The following is a 20736-nucleotide window of genomic DNA, read 5'->3' on the forward strand; positions in this document are numbered from 1 at the left end:
TTAGGAGGGAATTGTACCCCCTCAGGATACCGTCTCCATTTGTTTCCAACACTTTCCGTCCTCATGAAAACACCTGATGGACGAAGAGGCTGCAGTGCTATAACTACAGTTATAACGGAGTCATGTGAGAACTCCATCCCTGCACTTGCCCCACAGAAAATCCAAAGCCTCATTTATAAGGGAGGAAGATTTGCAACCAATCTCCTGTACATTACTCAGATATAATGCTTATGGGACTGGTGAATCAGTCTTTTCAGTCTCGGTGGTAGAAATCTTGTAATGACATTTAAAAAAAAAAAAAAAAAAAAAGTCTGAGGATTTTGAAGAACAAAAACTAAAAAAAGCACACACACGCATGCGCTCAGTCACATACACACATTAACATACATGTAAGGTTATGCCGATAACCTCCCAATCACATTCTTCATTGTAACATTTCTTTCTTGTATTTTTTGCAACATTTTCTTTTTAAATAATTATTTCAAGATTTATTGTAGATTCCAGTGTTGGTTAAGAGAAAAAAAGAGCTCTCTGAATAGGTTCTTACAGAACCAAAGCAGCAACTACGCCTCAAACCAGGGCATACGAAACTGCACATCAGCTTGTGGAGGAATTATGAAATCAGAAAAACAAATGTGGATTATAAGAAAAAGAAAAGAAAAAGGAAAAAAAAAAAAAGCATTTGAGACACTTTTCCCCATAGCAGCCAATACATATAATATACCTACAAATATATCAAACAACAAAAAATAGTTTCAAGTTTTTCAAGTTTCTTAAATATATCATATCCAAACTACCCAATTCCAAACTTCAAAGTTAACAAAATTCAAGCAGTGCAATTTATGTATCAATTATAACAGCAATAATAACTAATATTGTACTATCCTTTTAATTCAACCTTATGATCCTTGTATGTAACACCCGAGTACTGCCTACGGTCTTACTCTTCTCAGTTGTCAGTACAGTTCGTATGTGTACATGTTTATGTAGAGGTTTGGATTTTGTGAGCAGCCCTCGACTTTGGCCCTTTTAAGACCATTTCAGTGACAACCTACACAGTAGCTTCATCTATAGTATTTGGAAAAGGGGATACAAGTGGCGTATGCACTTCATCTCAAGCTATGATTCTCATCAAAACAAGTTCAGGCAAGTAAAATGAAACAAACAAAAAAATCTTAAGAAAAAAAATAAAGCAATCCAAAAATCCTATTGGCAAACCACACAATGGAACATCAGGAGAATCTTGAAATCCCTTTTCTTCCCCACTGGCAATCACTACCACCTTTTGCATTTGGGATTCCCACCGACTGCCTTGTAACTTCAGGTCACACTGCTCTTCTCTGAGCTCCCGCACTAGTCACAGCAGTGGTGCAACAAACAACTCTGTACCCCAAAATCTGTTCTTTGACTTTGATTTTCTTCACAAATTGACAATACTTGATTCTTCCCCTCCTTTCCTTCCCCCTCTATCTGTAAACAGGGAGGCGGATGTGTGCATGCTGGTGGTCTAACAGACGTGGCACAGACACAGTCTCGTAGCCTTTGCCAAGCATCTGCTCCTTGATGCAGGGTGGGTGGATGTCGTTGATCAGGTACTCCAGAGATTGCAAGCTGCTGCTCAGCACTGATGTGTTGCACAAGCTCTTGCTGGGCAGGCTACAGCACAAGCCCCCCCCGCTGTCAATAGCAGGGTGATGATGATGGTGGTAGTGGTGATGGTGGTGAGGATAGCCCATCTCTCTGTGCCCAGTGGCTGGCCCTCCTGTAGAGGTGCCCAAAAGCTCCTGGGGGTTGTAGCAGTCACTGTCGGGTGTCACCAGCACACTGTTCCACGGCGGTGCAAAGTATTGACCCACTGAGAAATTTCCATGCATACCTACACAGTTCAAAGGGGACGAGGTGACTTTGTCCAGCCCGCCTCCGCCACTAGCACTTGCTGTCAGGTGGTAAGGTCTAGAAGAAGACGAGGACACTTGGGCAGCCATGAGCCCTCCCCCCGGAATACAGGTTTCAGGGGGGGACTTGCTGATGGCGCCCCCTCCTCCGCTGCCTCCACTATACATACGGAGCACAGCCTGTTGCTGCTGCTGCTGCTGCTGTTGTTGATGCTGCTGCTGCTTTTGCCACAGGATATAGTCCATACTATCTGAATACATGCCGTTCTTCATGGCCTCTGCAGTCTGAGCTTGCAGTCCTGGCCCTGTGTACACCATGTTAGCCTGGGGACCCAATCCTACCACATAGCCTCCACTTGAAGAGCTCGAAGGGACACCTATGACGGCGGAGCCCTGCTTGGAGGGGCTAGAATTCGATGGTACAGTGGCAGCCCCCTGACACGCCTGCTGCAAAGCCTGGGCTTGGCAATGCTGGTTGATCTGATAGATGATGCTCTGGATGGAGGGGAGGTTGGACTGTGCGGGCAGGGCCAGACTTCGGCCCCCTGTTACCGGAATCACTGAGCCTGCTACAGTGACATTCGGGGGAACTGAAAGTCCAGGGCCTTCTGGAGGTTTCGAGGGCCCAGTGTGGTAAACCATCTGGCCATGGCCACTGGCTAAAGTGCTACTACTAGAGGGCGGATATGGGGCAACAGCTATATGGGCTGGAGAAAGCTTAGTCCGTCTACCTTCTGAGTTTTTGAGAACACCTTTTGAAGCAACAAAGGTAGATGTTGACGATGATGATGATGATGAGGCCTTGACAATGGCGAGGAGCCCATGGTAGCCACCTGTGTGGAGATGTGGGTAGGGACTATAGCGTTGCCCTGTGGTGTCGTATCCATTCACAGTCCGGTTAAGGTGCTTGTGCTGGGGAACCCTGATGTTGGTGGGGAAGATCTTGATGGACAACGGGCTGTTGGCCGTCTTCTGAGCGTAGGCATCAAGTTCTGCTGCGGTAGGGTAGCGTGGTGAATGTGTGGGCACCACCAGTTCACCTGCAAGGCAAGCACAGAAAAGAATATGAATTAATAAATGAAATGCAATAGGAAACATAGATGTCTGAATGAGAAAGGTGTGATTGGTAGACATAGGGTGTAATCAGTCTTGACAGCCATAAAGCCAGACAAATCAATCAATTGTAAAATTCACCTGCAATAGTAACAGCTGTACTGTGAATACATGAAAGGCAAGTTGGAAATTGTCAATGACTTGCAAGAGCAGGTGAAAAAGAAATAGCAGGCACACTTTAGAACAGCCTAAACACATTCTGCAAACTGTAAATGAGGACTGCCATTCATGTGATATCATTTCCCTCCTCCATTAGAGCTTTCCATCTCATTTTCTCACCCTCCTGTGGAAGTTCATCCCTAGACAAATGGATCTTTTTAAAAACTCATTCTGTCAAAGGCTGGTACCTTAGGCGCTGTTAAATCAGTGCATTGTGAAATTAATTCGGACTCTCTTTAGCATTGAATTGGGTTAGCCTTGGATATCAGGCAAGGAGGGATGAAGCGGAGGGAATAAAAGCTTGTTTAATTGCAGTGGCACATTTGAGATTTATAAGTGGTATCACTGACTGGGTCTTACCCTTGGCCACAGAATTTCCACATTTATTCAATCCAGGGGCACAAGGAGAGGTCCTCTCTAAAACCTATTAAATCTCCATGGGGAATTAGTAGCCTGGTTAAGGTGAACTATATATCAGAACGGAGCCAAGTCAAAAATGCTTGAGTGCTGTTATTTGCTAAATTGGTCAAGGATAAAAATGAAAACAGGGCCCTGCAATGACAGTGTTATAGAATATGTTTTCCAAGGATTCAGTCACATTTGAGTGGCAATAAATTAAGTCAAAATGGAGACATACAAGCAATCTACCGCTGTGTCAGTGAACTATTAAATTGTTGAGGACAAAATAGAAAAGGTTGACCTTTTCCGGAATATAATTTTGTTTCAAAAATGCACAATTCAATGGACAAAAACATACAGGATTGAATAAACAAAAGGCAAATGCTACCATCACATAAAGGTGTACATAAATGCCATATGAACCCACTCAAGTTTCAAATTCAATTTACCAGAGAAGGTGGTGAGTGAGCCTCGCGATGGCTCTCACTCAATGAACCAAGCCTTGGCCATTGTGAACTGAGGTGGCAAACAGGAAAAATGCAATTTCTAAAAACCCCACCATGTGTCATTGTTTGGGGGCTGGGCATGGAGGTGAGAGGCCACGGTGAGATTGGATTTAAACGACATTATTCAGGCAATTTCATGGCTACTTAGCTCAGTGCAACAAAAAGGGTGGGGAGCTGGGAAAAGAACTCAATTTACAAGCAATATATCAGCTGCCACAAATGACTTGCAACCCCTTCAAAAATGACATTTTTATGCAAAAGCTAACAAAACGCACAAAATTTAACTGCCATTACTGTGCCGTCAGCAAATGTCCTGGCGACCTAAGGAGTCTGCGGGGTGCAGGCTGTGACTAGGACTCACTCCATTTCCTTTCCGATTGCAAAATCATTTTAAAGAGACTCCACAGCCAAGTAGTCACAATTCTCATTTCTTTGCTCCCATTACAGATAGCATGGGGAGTTCATTTCAACAACCTTATGGGTCTCCAACTGTGAAAATGATTAAATCTACAAGATCCATATCATAAAAGAAATAAATTGGGAATTTAACAGCAGAGGGGAGAGACTGAATATTTGGAGCCAAATTTAGTATGAGATTTATTCTGGTCAGGTTGGCTCATTCCATGTTTTCTAAATCAGAGACACTGTTCTTCACTTTACATTACAATTCAAATTTGGGAGGAAAAAATAGGCTGCTGGCTTTAAAGACTTGGTTTTAATTAGACTAAGGGTGCTCCCGTAATGGTCTGATTTGAGTGTGCCAGGCCAGCCTATCTAAGATCTAACCACCCTTACTGAGGGAAAGCTGTGCTTCCCCGGTGACAGCAGTGCCATTTGCTTTGATGTTCTGACTTGCAGGAGAAAACTGACAGAAGACTTATTTCATTTGCTCAGAAGAGAAAAACATGCTCATTTCAAAGCGCATTGCTGGTCCACATGCAAATGGTAAGGCAGCATTTTTTTTCTGATCTTCTTTACATGAGGGCAGAGAAAAAAACATCTTTGATCATCCCATGGTATAAATGAGGGAAGATACTTGGCTTTCAGGCATATCAAGGGCCTGTGCCCTGCCGCCCCTACAAGCCCCCAGCTGCAATATGCCCATCATTCCACCTAATTACTGCCACATGAGGAAAAAAACTATAAAAACAGCCAGGAAATTCATTAAAGGGTGGCTAATTCTATTCCTTCTCACTGACTGAGCCCATATTTTCCATGCCTGAGCCTGCATTTCTTCTGAGACAGAGAGAAGAGAAAGCCTTCTCCCTCCGTCTTTTCCCAGCTTGGCCCTTGTTTGTCAATAGGCAGAGCCTTTGGCACACCAACCTGGCATCAAAGGGTTTCACACTTCACAGGCCACAGGGATTAGAGGCCTTTCAGGCCTACAAAACCCATCTCAGCTCCACAAAGGCTTCCGGTTATTAGAACCCACAGGCATAAAGGAAAAAGAGGAGAAGGAGGAGGCAAATGAGCATCTGGATGCTTCTGATTCCAGCTTCCCCTTTAAAAAGTTCCATGGTATAAATTTTATAGCAAAGTTGATTACAGTAAGTATGGCCACAAAGCAGAGCACATTTCACTCTTCCCCGCTTTTTTATACACACTGTGTGTTTGATGTGCAGGTTCTCTACATCTCTCTACTCCAGTGCAGTAAGTCTGTAAGTGAGGACATGGAGGTTAAAGGAGAGAGTCTCTTTTTAGGATGACACTCTGTGACTTATTAGTTTAGGCTACAGTAGATCATAGCTATGAGCAGCAGCATACAGATGGTGTTGGCTGATAAACACCCTCCGAGGCAGCCAGCTCTGCCTCGTTTGTGCAAGCCCTCACCTTCGCACAAGGTGGGGGGGGGGGGGGGGGGGGGGGGGGGGGGTTTCCTGCACCTGTGTGCACACTCAAGCGTGGTTGTGCATGCAAACATAATACAGGAAAAAAGTTAAAACATGTACACACACACACACACACACACACACACACACACACACACACACACACACACACACACACACACACACACACACACACACACACACACACACACACACACACACACACACACACACACACACACACACACACACACACACACACACACACACACACACACACACACACACACACACACACACACACACACACACACAAAGTGATCCTACAGTTGTGTGTCTCATTTGCCATCAGTGGAGCATGTTGTTATCCTCTGCTCAGCGCTCTCTCATGAAATGTAGGGCAGGGACAACAACAGGTGCCTGTGCGGGCGACAGCCTGCAATGCCTCCTGGGCTAAATGCTTCACACTCGCTTCATTTCAACATGCGACAGCCTTGTAAGGATTAATTATTTCCCTTGGGGATGGAAGAATATGCTTTTTTCCCTTCCTGAGAGCAGGGCTATGTGCACTCACAAGCACATGAAACAGCTTACAGTAAATGAACAGGGAAACCTGAACTAGCACTGTTTTTACAAGAAGCAAACGGAAAAAAAACTTTCACATGAAAGGAATGTAAACAAACCAAGCATATGATTGAACTGCATTAGAGATTAGATAAAAGCCCAAGCAAACACATGCATTAGTTCTAAGAGATCACGCGCCAGGGAACGGAGATGGCAGGGAGGCAATTAATGGGCTGACCTTCGTCCTTAATCACCCAGTGCCTGGCACACAATGCCCATGTGTCAGAGCAGCACATCTCTAAATGCCACCCCTCATTAGCACGATGCACGCGGTGAGAGAGGCTATCTGTGCAGCGCTACACTCTCCAGCGGTCAGACAGAGATAGCAAGGTAGGGATTGGATAACATGGCAGCACAGAGCTGGACTGAGCTGCAATAGGCCATGATATGATCTAGAAATCCCATTTCACTTGAAGGATGGGCACTCTCCTTTCTCTCCATTTTTGATTGGCATGAAACTCCCCAAGCGCAACGTCCTTGGTGTACCCAGTGCTATCACTGTGATTGTGTGTGTGTGTGTGTGTGTGTGTGTGTGTGTGTGTGTGATTGTGTGCGTGCGTGCGTGCATGTGTGTGTGTGTGGTGAAGGGGGTACCCAATTCTGAACACTCAATTAACACTCCTTTAATTAGCCAGCAGTACATTTTGAATTCTGATGAACTAATTTTCTTGGTGTGAGGGTGGAAGTGGCAGCGAAGAGAGGGGGAGGCCTGGTAAAGATGAGGTCCACTGGGTACAAAACAGCAATAAAGAGGGAACTGGTTAGATTAGACTGTAAAAAATCCATTAAATTCTGTGCACTTCTTCCAAGTGAGAGGTCAAATTGTGTTGATCACAAGAAGCAAAGGCAGACAGAGAGAGTATGGGAGCAGGGAGTTAGGTGAGGAGGAAAGGAGGGGAGTGGCAGAGGAGTGTGTGTGTGTGTGTGTGTGTGTGGGGGGGGGGGGGGGGGGGGGGGGGGGGGGGCAGTGAAGATATGGAGTCAGAGGCTGTGTGAGAGTGCAGCTCCAAATCCAAAAGACCATGAGAATGCTTTGCATTTTAATTAGAGGTTTAAATGAATAAGCAGAGGAAAAAATCTGAGCGAACAGCCTGAAATGCCCTTGCTCTCATTTATTAGTGCTCCAAGTGTTCTAAAATTATGAGCAGGTTGAAGAAGTTTCTTTTTATTAGTAGAGAAAACACTCCCGCACATCAAAAAGCCCTTAGCACGCTCTCATTCAGTCCTGCAAGGGGGAATCCTTTGATCCCCACTGACCATGTACACGGGTGAGCCGAGAGGAAGACGGCTTGTTTAAATGAAGGGAGAGCATCGTTTGGTTGAACTGCAATGACGCCTTCACGGGGCAAGTAAGTTTTTACACATTAGTTTTGGCTGATTAAACTAGACTGTCCTTGATGAAGGTAACACAAACAACATGAATCAAAAGATTATCAGAACATTGAAACCAAACAAGGGGTCAGTTTGCGTTCACCATTCACACTGCACACTGGGAACGGTTTCCTCCAAATTAAGAGAGCTCTGCTGAATGAGTCCTCTGCGCATTTACAGTCTCCATGCAGGTGTGTGTTTAATGTTTTCTTTCTATGATTTTTGTCTTTTTGCAACAAAGAAACCAGTCAGACTCAGCCACATGGTCTGTGTTTTATACCCCGGAATGGGCAGGATGTCCCTTCTTCCACGCTCTTGGAGAAAAATCCACAACTAATTGACAGTTTGCCTATAACTATGTGGCAACTAATCCATCTAAATTATCAATTCGTGGCTTAAAACTATATTCATATCCCTCAAATCAGGATCTTGCAGCTTGGAAAATGTTCCTTCCTAGGAAGGGCATATTGAACCACATTGTTCCTTAAAGGAACCCTTGACCTGCAGCCATTGTTAAGTTCTGAGCAGATAGGATCAGGCTCTATGACATCCCTTCTCCACCTCCATCAGGCTGCTGCAGAAGGATGGGCAGGCAGAGGGAAGCCAGAGGCAGCTTCGCGTCCTGAACAATACCTGCCTTGTGCTAATGGAGGTGTCATCTGGTACAGGGCTGATTAGTCAGCGATTACAGCCAGGCCTCAATTGCCGTGACAACTGCTGCAAACACAATGGGCCCTGATAGAGCCAGCTGTTTGGTCCTCTGCAATTAACCCTGCATCCCACTCGTCTCCGGCAGTGCGCTGCCTCTAATTGACTATCGGGCACACAAAGCAGGGGCTGTCGGCCAGACCCCCTGGACACAACCCCCCCGCCCCTCTGCTGAGGTGGAGATGATAATAATAGAGGCGTCCTGTGGACTGGGCCGCCAGTCAATCAAAGCATGAGCCCCACAGGAGCTTCCTGAGGAGAGAGAGTGGAGGAAGCACATGTATGAGCCAGTGATCAACAGGGTAGAGCAGCTTCACAGGGGGCAGACATGTTGAATATGCCCTCAGCCAAAGTACTAATCAATTCAAGTGCACGTGAGGGGAAAGGAAACCCTGCTGGTTGCTTGATATCTGGAAAAAGCCATTTTTAGGAACACTCATCTCCCTCTGTTCATCTCAAGGTTGATTTTCTGTGCAACAACATAGCGAGAAAAAAAAAATCAAGCCAATTATATGTCAGGCCCGCTATCTATAATTGCAATGATAAAAATCAAAGTGCAGTGATTTCTCTGAGGATAAAGCTGTCTGAATGCAGCGTCTGCTTGTGTCATCATATTCATCAAACAAATGCACATTGTAAGACAGTGGAAACAACAATGTGCTCTCCATACAACTCTGTCTTCTTGACTGTCTTCTTGACACAATGATTGCAATTTTTTTATATGAATTTTCTGTCTTCTGAACTGAACACATTAAACAAGCTTTATTTCACTTAATGCTACTTTTGAATTCAACATTAAACACTCAATTTCAACAGAATTATGCATTTAACCAAATGATTTGCTATGTAAATAAGCACAGTGGTTGGATAACATTTTTCAACCGGGGTTGCCATTCTGCATCGCATATTGGGCTTTTAACCTGCCAACATGTTTCACAAATAGCACAGAGGATAATGAGAATGTTAAGGCAATCTGCACACTGATCCTTCACAGGCACGCAGACATGGCACCATGTCAAAAATGGATTTAATCATTAAAATAGATTTTAAAAAAAAAAAAGAAAAAGAAAACTTGGACAAAACTCCCAGATCTAATCTTTCATTTCATTAAAGCCAATCTCACCCAAGATTTAATCTATCTATTTTCTGCACAAGCAGATGGAAGAAATACCAAACTGAGAGCCTAATTTGGGCTTCCTCCTCACAGACTGCAGCATGAGGTCATGTAGGTAGCCTGCAGTGAGGAAGTGCACGTGTGCGGTTAATACAGTACACAGAGACAGCGATGAGGTTCGCAGGTACACATAACAGTGGGAAGAGCGAAAAACAAGGTGAGTTTTCACTTTCTGCACAAGGGGTCTATTGCCTAACATTATAATTATTTTACAGTCCCATATGTGTGAATTCTGTGATAGTGGACAATGTGTCCAATAAAAACTACTAATTAGGATTCCGGTACAAAGGATTCTACCCAGGAAATGTGAAATATTATACCATCAGGACACTGTCATGTTTACATTTTCTCGTTAGAATTTATCTCCAAAGCCAGATGTTACTGAATCAGCTATGAAAATTAATTAGCTGGTTTGATGTGGCAGCCTCATGCTCCTTCCAGACAGACCTGGCTTTTATGGGCTGTAGGGGAAATTACTGAGAACTGATTGATCCTGAAGGACTTCTCGGTACACATGGCCTCACAGACACCCACCCACACACACACACCCCCACACAAACACAGATCTTGCAAAACATGCAATTAAAATAATTTACCCTCCTGATTAATATGATGTTTTTCCTTTAAAACAAAAGTGTATATGTACAATAATACATTGTTAGTTTATAAAAGAGCATAATTTCCTTCTTCTTAATATGCAAGTGAATGAATATAATTTACTCTTTATTCAGGCGTAGTAGAAAGGCTAAATCTCAGTCAAGGATTTCTGACCTCTAAGATCCACCACTCTCTAAAACAACAGTTGCATCCACTGACCCATAAAACACTGAAACTACAAACAGTTGAATTTACCTTTACATGTCTCTCTATCGTTTTACTGCTCCCTCTCTTTCTCTGTCTCTTGTTCCTCTTTGCAACTGCTCCATATTTCTTTGTGCTTTTTTTCCTTGCTTCATCCCTCTCGCTGTCTCTTCATCGCCCTCTTCTTCTCTTCACTTCACCCCCCTCTCTGTCTCTTCTGTGTCCCTCTCCGAGTAAGTGAGTTTCATCTGGGGTGCTTGCCGGGCGAAATCACCTCAGGGCGAACACTTTATTATCTGTAGTCAAAGCGTCACCACAAATACCATTCTACACACACAAGTGTCACTTTCCATTTGTCTGCACTCTGGCTGCATTAGCAGAGCCTAGCCGGCCCAGAGCCTCATCTCAAACGCGCCCAGCAGAAGAAAACTAACAGCGTGGGAAAGCACTTGTCCTGCATTCCTGCCCTATTAACGCCACTGGCAGCACCAGAGCAGACCTACTGCCTGGGAATTAAAACACTGCTATCAGCTCTGACCTTTAAGAGGATCTTGTATGAAATGACAAAATGAGAGAAAAGAAAGGGCTGCACATATCTTTCATGCTTCAATGTTATGTTTAGGGAAGAAGAGTTAGAATACGTGCGCACGGCTAAACAGAGGATGCCCCGTCAATTTAGAGGCTATCACTGTTTGCGTTAATTACTGATGATCTCGCTGGCTGTCTGGCAAACACAACACCAGTGGGTAGTCAATGTCCTCTTTGAGCCACAAAGGAATGCAGGCCAGTCGCAGCCGAGTCAGGCTTTTTGTAGGACACCCGTGCACCAAACAAACACAGAAAGTGGGACAACATGTTTACCACACACTACACACTGCACTTCATAAACAAAACAGCCAAACAAAAAGAACCAGCCCCATGTTTGTTCCCATGACAATCAACAAAAAAGGCATTTCAATAGAGAAATATCGACCCTGAATATTTCACGCTGTGAGCAGGGTCCTCATGGCCGCGACCTCATTTCAGGCACGAGTTTCACCAGGCTCTATCCATTTGCAATAATTTATGGGCCTCAATGGGCTACATAATAGATAATAAATGAAAAAAAGCAATATTCACTAAATTGCTTTCTGTTTAATAATCAAATTCTGCCAAAGGGCTCATTGGAGTGCACGGTTTTGTATAGATAGGGGAGCTAGCCCCTGGTTTGTAGGCTGTCGGTGATGAGCCAGCCCTCCAGCCTGCCTGGGCCACCCTCATTGTGCATACAGCATGGTCTAGAAAGCAGAGTTTTATCAGCAAATACCCCAAGTCAGCACAAGCAGTGGGGTGGTTATGCGTTGCGACTGGCACACCAGCCGATATTGTCATGTACGATTAGGCCCGCGCTCATGAGCCTGTGAACTCATTCCTATGGCATCAAAGTCAACCCCGCCTCCTACTCTCCTCCATTTATATCCCAGCCGCTCTGCTGCCCTCACCTCCTTCCTTGGGTTCTTTTATTTTACATCCCACTCTGCCATTTCACCACATACCCTCAGTGAACCTTGTGAAAAGCCATGCTCTGCTGAAAACAGATACGGAGGGAAAACAAAACAACAGGTTAGACTGGTTTGATTTTCAAAACAAATCTCTGCAGCCTAATTAACTCCATCCAGTGGGGTCATCCACAAGTTAAAGCGGGCCAATGAAACAAAGAAGCAGCTGGTGCCCGTTGTTTTGTCTTGGTACATCTCTCCAGATGACATGGCTGATAGAGAGGAACAAAGCAGGACTCGGAAGAAAGAAAGACAAACTGTGAGGCCGGTTATGGGGAAACATCAGAGGGTGAAACAGAGATTAAACCGTCAGCGATGAGCCAGACAGCAACACAGGACACCAAGCCATGGTAAAATAAATCAACAAGCTAAAATCCTGACCTAAAAGATTTATGTCAAGCCCTCCTTGTGCTGTCTTTAAAAGAATATGCCATGCTGTGACACCATTTTCTCAAAGGGCTATATGTACAGCCAAGAGCCAGCAGCATTCACAGACATGCACTAACTTAAATGGACACAGCAATAATACACACACATACACCGACACAGACACACAGGTTTGGACTAAAAGACCCCAGAGGAAGAGATTGTAAGTGCATACACAGATAAGAAAAGGAACCGGAGCAGAGAGCAGAAAAGGGTGAAAAAAGCGAGCCGAGTGGGAGAGATGAGGGGAGGCTGGAGGCGCCTGGGCAGGCCTGTCAGACCAGAGGAAGTGCTGGTGCGCAGGCCTGCAGGTAAATGGAAGAAGAAAGGCGCCTCCAGGCTGCCTGAGGCAAGCCTGGGCCCTTCTGTTCTATCATTTAGGAGACAAGTTCTCCACTGATTCCCAATTAATATTTAACACTGCACAGACAACAAGGCACTCCGCAGCAGTACACATGCCAACGAGAGGAGAGGAGAGGAGAGGAGAGGAGAGGAGAGGAGAGGAGAGGAGAGGAGACAAAAGAAAACATTCACAGTAAGAAGAAACATTATTTCTATTGGCATTGAATTTCTTGAGATGGAATTCATTTTGAAGCAATGTACAGTATATGGTTTACAACTATTTTTAAAGGTGAATCATGAATGATAATGGCAAATTATTGAGCGTTTCTTCTTCGCGATTTCTGTCAGTGAATAGTTTTTTTTTTTTTTTTAACTTTAAAGTAACAATTCAAGTTGAACACTATGATTTCACTAGGTCAGTAACAATGCAACTGCTCTGCAATGAGATGGCAAAAACAAGCATCTGTATTCATACAGGCAAAGATCTTAGTATACACAGTTTCCAATAAGATTATGGTTGGTGAAAATTGTTTTCTGGAAATCCATTTCAGACTTGAGGATTAACTGAAGTAAACTGAAAATATGTCTGCCCATGTATAAGCCACAAAAACTAGCCATTGACCACACTTTGAATCTCCCCCGATCGTCATTATGTCAAACATTGCTTGCACCTGACAACCCTGAGCCACATGGACAAATTATAGCCACAAACCAGTTAGAAGGCACAGTTGTGTGCTCACAAGAATGTAGACCGGCACCCATTTTAACAACAATAAATAATACAGGCAAAACACCCAATTTGTGTAATCTAAAATGATGACACACAATGTGCTCATAGAGACTATTTTTCTGAGAACAAGCCTGAAACCACAGAAAGCATAGAAAGCGTCTAACGGGAGTGATGATTGCAACATTTGCTGTGGTCACTTTGCAAACCTATGCTTCTCTGCCAAACCCACTGCACTTATTGGAGCAGATTGAAAAAGCAAAGCCACAGCCATAACAGAACAGCACTGCTTTGGACCAGAACTCTAATACTGCTGGATCTTCTAATATGCTGACACATAAATGCTCACACATAATTGCACTTCTTACAAAAAATATTGTTCACTGCTGGTGAATATCTACATTCCTTAAGTTTCAATAAGGCCAATGTGCTAGACTACAAATGACTATATACATTTATGGCAGATACTATGTATTCAAATATAAAAATATGACCCACTGGGACCACATTATAAATGTGGATGAATACTCTCCTAAACTCCAAACCAGCTTGTTTTAAACAATTTAACATTGCACAATATCTGCTATATAGATATGCAAGATACCTAAAACACTTTTTGATTCATTCTCTTCTCTTAAACATGTGATGTTTTAAAAATGTAGTTAGAGTAACTTAAACTAAAATGGAATTTTAAATAATCATGGAGATAAAAGTTCACATTGTGAGAAAATACAATTAACTTTTCTTTCTAAATCTTGGCTTCAAAGTAAATTTTTTGAGAGTTGAGGATTAAGACATCACCCAAAAATAATAAATATCTTGCCGGGAGTGTTCTTCTCAGTCAGAGTGTAGTGGGCTCGACTTGTTATTTCCTGAGGGACAGCAAGGGGCTGCAGACTCTCTCTGTAGCCTTGCTCACATCCTCCAATCCGCCCCCACTCTCTGGCAGGGGAAGACAGAGGGTGTCGATTCCTTGCACCTGGGATGCCCAAATGCCAGCTTGGAGTCCTTGGAACAAGGAATCTGCTTTTGAACCCAAGTCCTGCTGTGACCAAAACTACAGTAGAGCTTCTCTTCCTCAAGCTCACCTCTCAAGGCAATAAGATTGCTTCGCCCCCTGTGCTCACAGCAGAAGGCAGAGGGCAGAGGGAAGGCATGGCTCTGTGGGACGCCAGCAGCCGGAAATGATTCTCTGTGTGCCAGCACTGAGACGCCAACATGACAGAAGAGGCAGTGGTATGCATGAGCTAAGGCTAGTACAACCAATATCACATGGTCGTCTCTGCGAGATAACCTGCAACTCTAACACTCTGAATTTCACAATCTAGAAATGTGATGAACGTGTGAATGAAAAATTCAGTCTGGTTATGCAAACCCAGCGAGCCCCAAAATGAAAATGCATAAGTAGGCATCTAGGTGCATGGATGGTGGCCGTGGGTAGCCGTCAATCACCTTTCACCATGAAAAATACCTCAAGACCTCTGCTTCCTTGCTGCAGACTGTGGAATAATGACAGTCTCTGTGGGCCCTCTGTGGAATTCCAAATGGGAGTTAGAAATGAGGTAGTTCAATCAGTGGGAAAAGGTCAAGTGCATGCAGATTCACTCTCCCTCGCTGTCTCCGCTCCTTCTCCCCTGGTTCCACTCCATGCCCCCCCACCAGAGTACTGAGGCAATCCGGGTGAAGGTTGTTATTTTTTCTGCCGGTGACCATGTTTAAATATGCGGCTAGAAAAATGACCCCCCCCGACAACAGTCACTGAAATATTGTGCTGCAATTTGATATGGCCTGCTAATTCCACTGTTATGTCTCGCAGTAGCTCCGAAAACAGTGGAGAGGTGGCGGGAGGTCATTACCTGAACATATTCCCTCTCGATGACCGAGCAGCTTAGGAAGAGAAGCAGCGAAAAGAAAAGCAAACTAATGGCTCTGGCAGGCCTGCCTGCAGAGGCACAGGGCTATTAGGAAAACTACAATCCCCTGGTGAACCTTTATGTCATGTCCTTAGGCTGTGTGTGACATGGCCAGGTTGTCTCTGTCCATCAATCTGGAAGTGGCCTGAACCTGGCCTGACATGGTATGAACCTGGGATATCAGGCCTTCTGGGAATTTTTCAACTACAACTGGCTGATTGGCACCTTGGGCCTCCCGGGTAGTGCCGAGGGTTATAGCTGCAGGTGTGCTCCTGTATATGCATGCGTGCAGGTCACACAAGACACATTTGGAGAGAAATTCTGGTCGACATGTACACAATTGCAGACTGATTTTAACAAGGGATAAAACGATGGCACCTGTGTTTGACTTTTTTGCCGTTGCAGTCATTGGAAGAGTTTTTGTTTTGATTAGAGTAACAAAAGTAAATCACTGTGTGTGCTTTTGAGTTACATCTACGCCCCGCTGGAATTATAGACATCAGGGAACACCCAGGTTTATGTCAAAGTCTTATCCAATTGCAGGACAAATATGGGAGTGGCGGTGTGGTTAACAAAGGTTTTATCTACAGCAGACCTGGATACAATGTGCAAATGTGCACACCCAGTGTGGCAATTGCATTTTTAGAAAATGTCATGCTGGCATAAATTCAGCAGCTAAGTAATGAATAAACAAATGAAAACCTGCTGAATGAAAGGTGAATATATATTATTTTGTAAAATAGCCAGGCAGAAATAACCCTATGAACCAGTCAACTGACAGATGCTAGACCGGTTATTCTGTAGCTGACATGTGGTGGAGTAATAGCTGTCTGGGCTGGGGAAGATGCAGGGGGGCTTTTGGGCCTCCTGTTTAGCCGTTTCAGTGTTCCTCCTCACTAGACTGAAGCACCTTCCTTTCTCCCATCCATGAGCAGGGCTTTAATGTTCACCCATGCACCCTGTATCTTCCATCCCACAGTTGAGGATGACAATCAGAGAGAGGGATGGACAGCAAGGGAGGTCGCAGTGGCCAAGGGTGGCTGGGGTCAGTGGCATCTATTCACCTCTCTCCCCCTGCGGGGCCTTTCTCTCTCATCTGTCTGGATGGGTGTCCTCTCTCTGGGGCACAACACGATGAGAGGCGCTGGCTTTGCTGCCGTCTCTGCCTTTCATGTCTCCATCTAGGGCAGGGGTAGAGAGACATGGAGCGGAGGACGAGGGAGGGGGCAAGCTACAAATGTCACCCATAAGGGGGGATTTAATTAAAAATGACAGGGGCTGGCGCTGGAGAGTGCAGCCACATATGCGTGGAATTTGGGCGCACTGAAAGCAAGTGCCTATGATTTATAATTCAAGTAATGCTCTGCACTCCTTTTAATTCTACAGCCAAAGAAAAAAAATATCAAAAGGCTGCCCCTGTGAGGCTAATCCAATATGATATTTTTAAGGGCAGGCGGTCAATAGCTTTTTGAAAAGCCAGCTTCTCTGTCTCCCTTTTTGCTTTTCTCTCTCTCTCACTCTTCTCCAAGTGTCTGTCTTTCTCCATCCCTCTCTGCTCCTCCTTCCTTTCTCTACCTTGCACTCTCTGCTCTACAGTGCCTCAACCAACCCCCCCAAACCCAGACACAGAGCGGGCTGTGATAATGGAAACATCCCGCTCTCCGCCTCCCGTTTCTCCTGCTAAGCTCTGTGCGCTTGGGGGAAATTGATTGTCTGGCGAGCCGATCTGAACGCTTCCAGCTGATGGTAGAGCCAGTTAAGTCCTTTTTTATTGAGGGTATGAGGGATTTTTAATGGGAGTCGCATCAATGAACTGTGCAGCCACTCGGCATCTGCATGCTCGGGCTTTTTCTAAAACCCTCCTTGCCCTCTCATCCCAACTGCTCTGCCAACACACACACACACACACACACACACACACACACACACACACACACACACACACACACACACACACACACACACACACACACACACACACACACACACACACACACACACACACACACACACACACACACACACACACACACACACACACACACACACACACACACACACACACACACACACACACACACACACACACACACACACACACACACACACACACACACACACACACACACACACACACACACACACAGAGAAAAGGACAGCAGATGCAAATGACACAGCTCATCTCCACCTCACTGCCAGGTAATCCTCCTCCTCCTCCTATGCTTTGACTTATTCTTGGGACAGTATTCTTGCATGCAGCCCCCTCATGGGAGTCGATGTCATCTTACCCATTAATTACCATTTTCACTCCCCCCCCCCCCCCCCCCCCCAATTTGGTGCAAAATGGGCCACAACCAATCAGTCATGGGGACCTGCTCAGCATGGTGACCTGAGTGTGCCCACTTCTAATGCCAGCCCCACTGTCTGCTTTTCTGCACCCCTTCGGGGTCTGGACGAACAATTGCCTTATTGAGGCCAAGTGCTGCACAGTGGTGGAAATCCAACACTCGCTAACCCCCTCCTGTCCAAGGACAGAAAGGAAGCTATTATGTTCAAACATCCTCATTATGAACCTCAAGTCAGTCACTGTGGTAGTCCTTCATCAAGGGGTTTAACAGGTTGGGAAGGAAAAGGAGACAGGAAGACAGAGAGGGTCAGTAACAGGGAGGGCAGAGGGAAAACTGGAAACTGTTCTTTTTCCCATTGATTTAAGTCCTGACTCCCACTGGCTGCTCCTCAATAAAGGACCTCAAGAGGAAGTGGGCTAATCCTGCAACATTGGAAGTAGGGAATCGATTAAGATTGCTGAGGATGCCGTCCAATTCTGTCTTCTTCTCCATCACTACTTCCATTTCTTTTCATTTCATTTCTTTTCGCCCTCAACTCTCCCACACCCCCCTACCTCAACACTCCCTCCAACCTCATTAGTGAGTGCAGTTGAACCCGATTCAGCAAATGCACCTGGAGCTCTGTTTATCTCTCCAGTACACTCTTTCTTTCACACTGTCCATATGAAACATCCACACAGATCAGCAAAACCGGCTCTATGTCGGATGATAGCGGTAGCACACAGTCACCTTGTTGCTTGTGACTCTTCTCTCCTCTGCAGGAAGCAGTTAGAGTGTGATGTTGGGCTGAGAAGTTGCTAATTGGCCAGCAAGTTGCTGAAAGACAATTCAGGCATCTCTCCCAACCTTCCCAAACCAATCTGAGTTTCTTTAATAGCTTGGAAATGTGTAGAACGTAATAATTCAATGTTCGATTGATGTAAAATAGCAAACTTTGCTGTTCTAACTCAGCCTCAATAAGCTTCAGTAAAAACCTGCTAGATTAACACATCCATGCTCTCCATATCAAAGTACATATGCCTGTCATGAAAACATAAGTCAATAATGACAAGAAGTGTTCAAAGAGGTGTAAAGGCCTTAATTTCTAATCATCACACCAAAATGTCTTATCCAAAGCAGCGAGAGTTAGAGAGCGATTCACCTTCTCGAAGTCTGACGGTTGCAGTTCTCTCTAATCTCAAACTGGTTGCAGCTAGTTTTGCCAGCTCTGTAACTGTTTTCTAGTCTGGCTCGTCACTGTCCCTTTACACCATTTTGTGAGTGGACAGAGGGTGCTGCTCGGGGAGCAAACAGTGCAGCTGTCACACTTTACATGCGGCCGGCACGGCCAGGGCCAGACACTGTAAATGTTTACAGACCCTCAGGGTCACCCAGGGCCAGTGAGGCACGTTAAACACTGTCTGCTCAGCCCTGTTGCCACGACTGCACAATCAGCGCTGCTAAACAGCCTCTCCCACAATGGATAGCCAAACAAGATGGCAATCCAGGGTCTAAGTGCAAAGTGAATGAAACTGTTTAGAATTCCTTGGAGTAATGGAGGACTGCAGTGAAAACAGAAACTGGAAAGTCTATCTTCCTTCACTTGACAGTCAGAGTTAACTACCCATTTCCATCATTCACCATGACTGATAGATTAAACGCAAACAACAAACACAGGGCTTTCTCATTCCTTAGCTTTAGGCTAGCTGAACTCCTGACCTTCATCACTCAGTCACTTTGTTTACTTACATTTCCGTCCAAGAGCTTGCGGTGGCTCCAGAGTCTTGCTGGCACACATGGGGTGCTGGGATGGAGGGTTTTGCCTCCTCTGCAGACAGGCCAGCATGGTGAGGTGGGCACAGTACTACAGCCGAGGGAGTTCTGCGGCCAATCTGGAACAGAAAAAGAGTAAGAGAAAGAGAACATTGCGGTGAGTTAAGCAGGATGATTCGAGGTCAGAGCTCCATGGCCGTGTCTGGTAAGCCGGCAGGAGCTGGCTCTGGGCTAGATGGGCTAGGTTTCTCACCCAGGATTTAATTGAGGAAGCATGCCTACAGCTGCCTGCCTCTCAGCTCTGTGTGCTGAATGATAAACACACACCTGCACTGGGGCAGCACAGCACAGTTGACATGGGTTCAGAGCACAGGCTGGGCTAGTCACTCTGCAGCTTCAAACAGCACATCCACGCAGCCATCCAACCACATCTCCCGTCTATGAGACCATCCTCAAAACAAACACACCGGCTCACACAGAAAGCAGCAATACTCAGACTCAAACACATTCTTTCCAGGGTAGTGTGCATGTGGTGATTGATGGCGTTATCTATGGACAGCAACAAAAAAAAAAAAAAATGGTAATGCTGAGAAAACAGCAGTCTGTCTGCTCCAGCTTAACATGCAACAGCTCTGGGGGACTGTCAGGAAAGGCCTGGGGGACTGAGTGGTGTCTGGATGTATGTGTAGCTGTGTGTTGAACCGAATGGTTGCATGTGTGTATGTGTGTGTGAGCAAATGCGATGAGACCATGAATTGGGAGGAGGGAGACTGCCAACCGTACATCAGGGCTAGTGACGGCACTAATCAATCTCCCTCTAGGCCATAAATCTCCAGTTCTGCACTCCCCCTTTTCCCCAAAGCCACCTTTACTCAGGAGCAGGGAAGCAGTTGCCGCTAGTCCCAGTACACACACACACACACACACACACACAGATATATATATATATATATATTATATATATAAAAAACTGTAGCCTCTCCGACTAAGAACCCTCCACAATCGAGGCGCATTGACTGTATAATTCATCAGCAACACAGCAACATACCAGTGTCACATATCACAATGATGACTGATTACAAAGTCTTCTCCTTGTATTATGTTCCAGATG

The 20736-nt window shown here is 45.1% G+C and overlaps 1 protein-coding gene across 1 annotated transcript in view; it reads right to left on the bottom strand.

The window, feature by feature from the left end:
- Positions 1-20736, bottom strand: part of fam222aa (family with sequence similarity 222 member Aa) — a gene marked incomplete at its 5' end in the record, with an annotated part of 46286 nt that continues 25550 nt past the window's right edge. The window contains 3 exon segments of the mRNA XM_080466497.1: positions 1-2935; positions 19602-19716; positions 19720-19744. Coding sequence (XP_080322623.1) covers positions 1467-2935; positions 19602-19716; positions 19720-19744 — 1609 coding nt within the window. The 3' untranslated portion in view covers positions 1-1466.

The sequence above is a fragment of the Lipophrys pholis genome, assembly GCF_963383615.2.
Source record: "Lipophrys pholis genome assembly, chromosome: 7".
NCBI lineage: Eukaryota > Metazoa > Chordata > Actinopteri > Blenniiformes > Blenniidae > Lipophrys > Lipophrys pholis.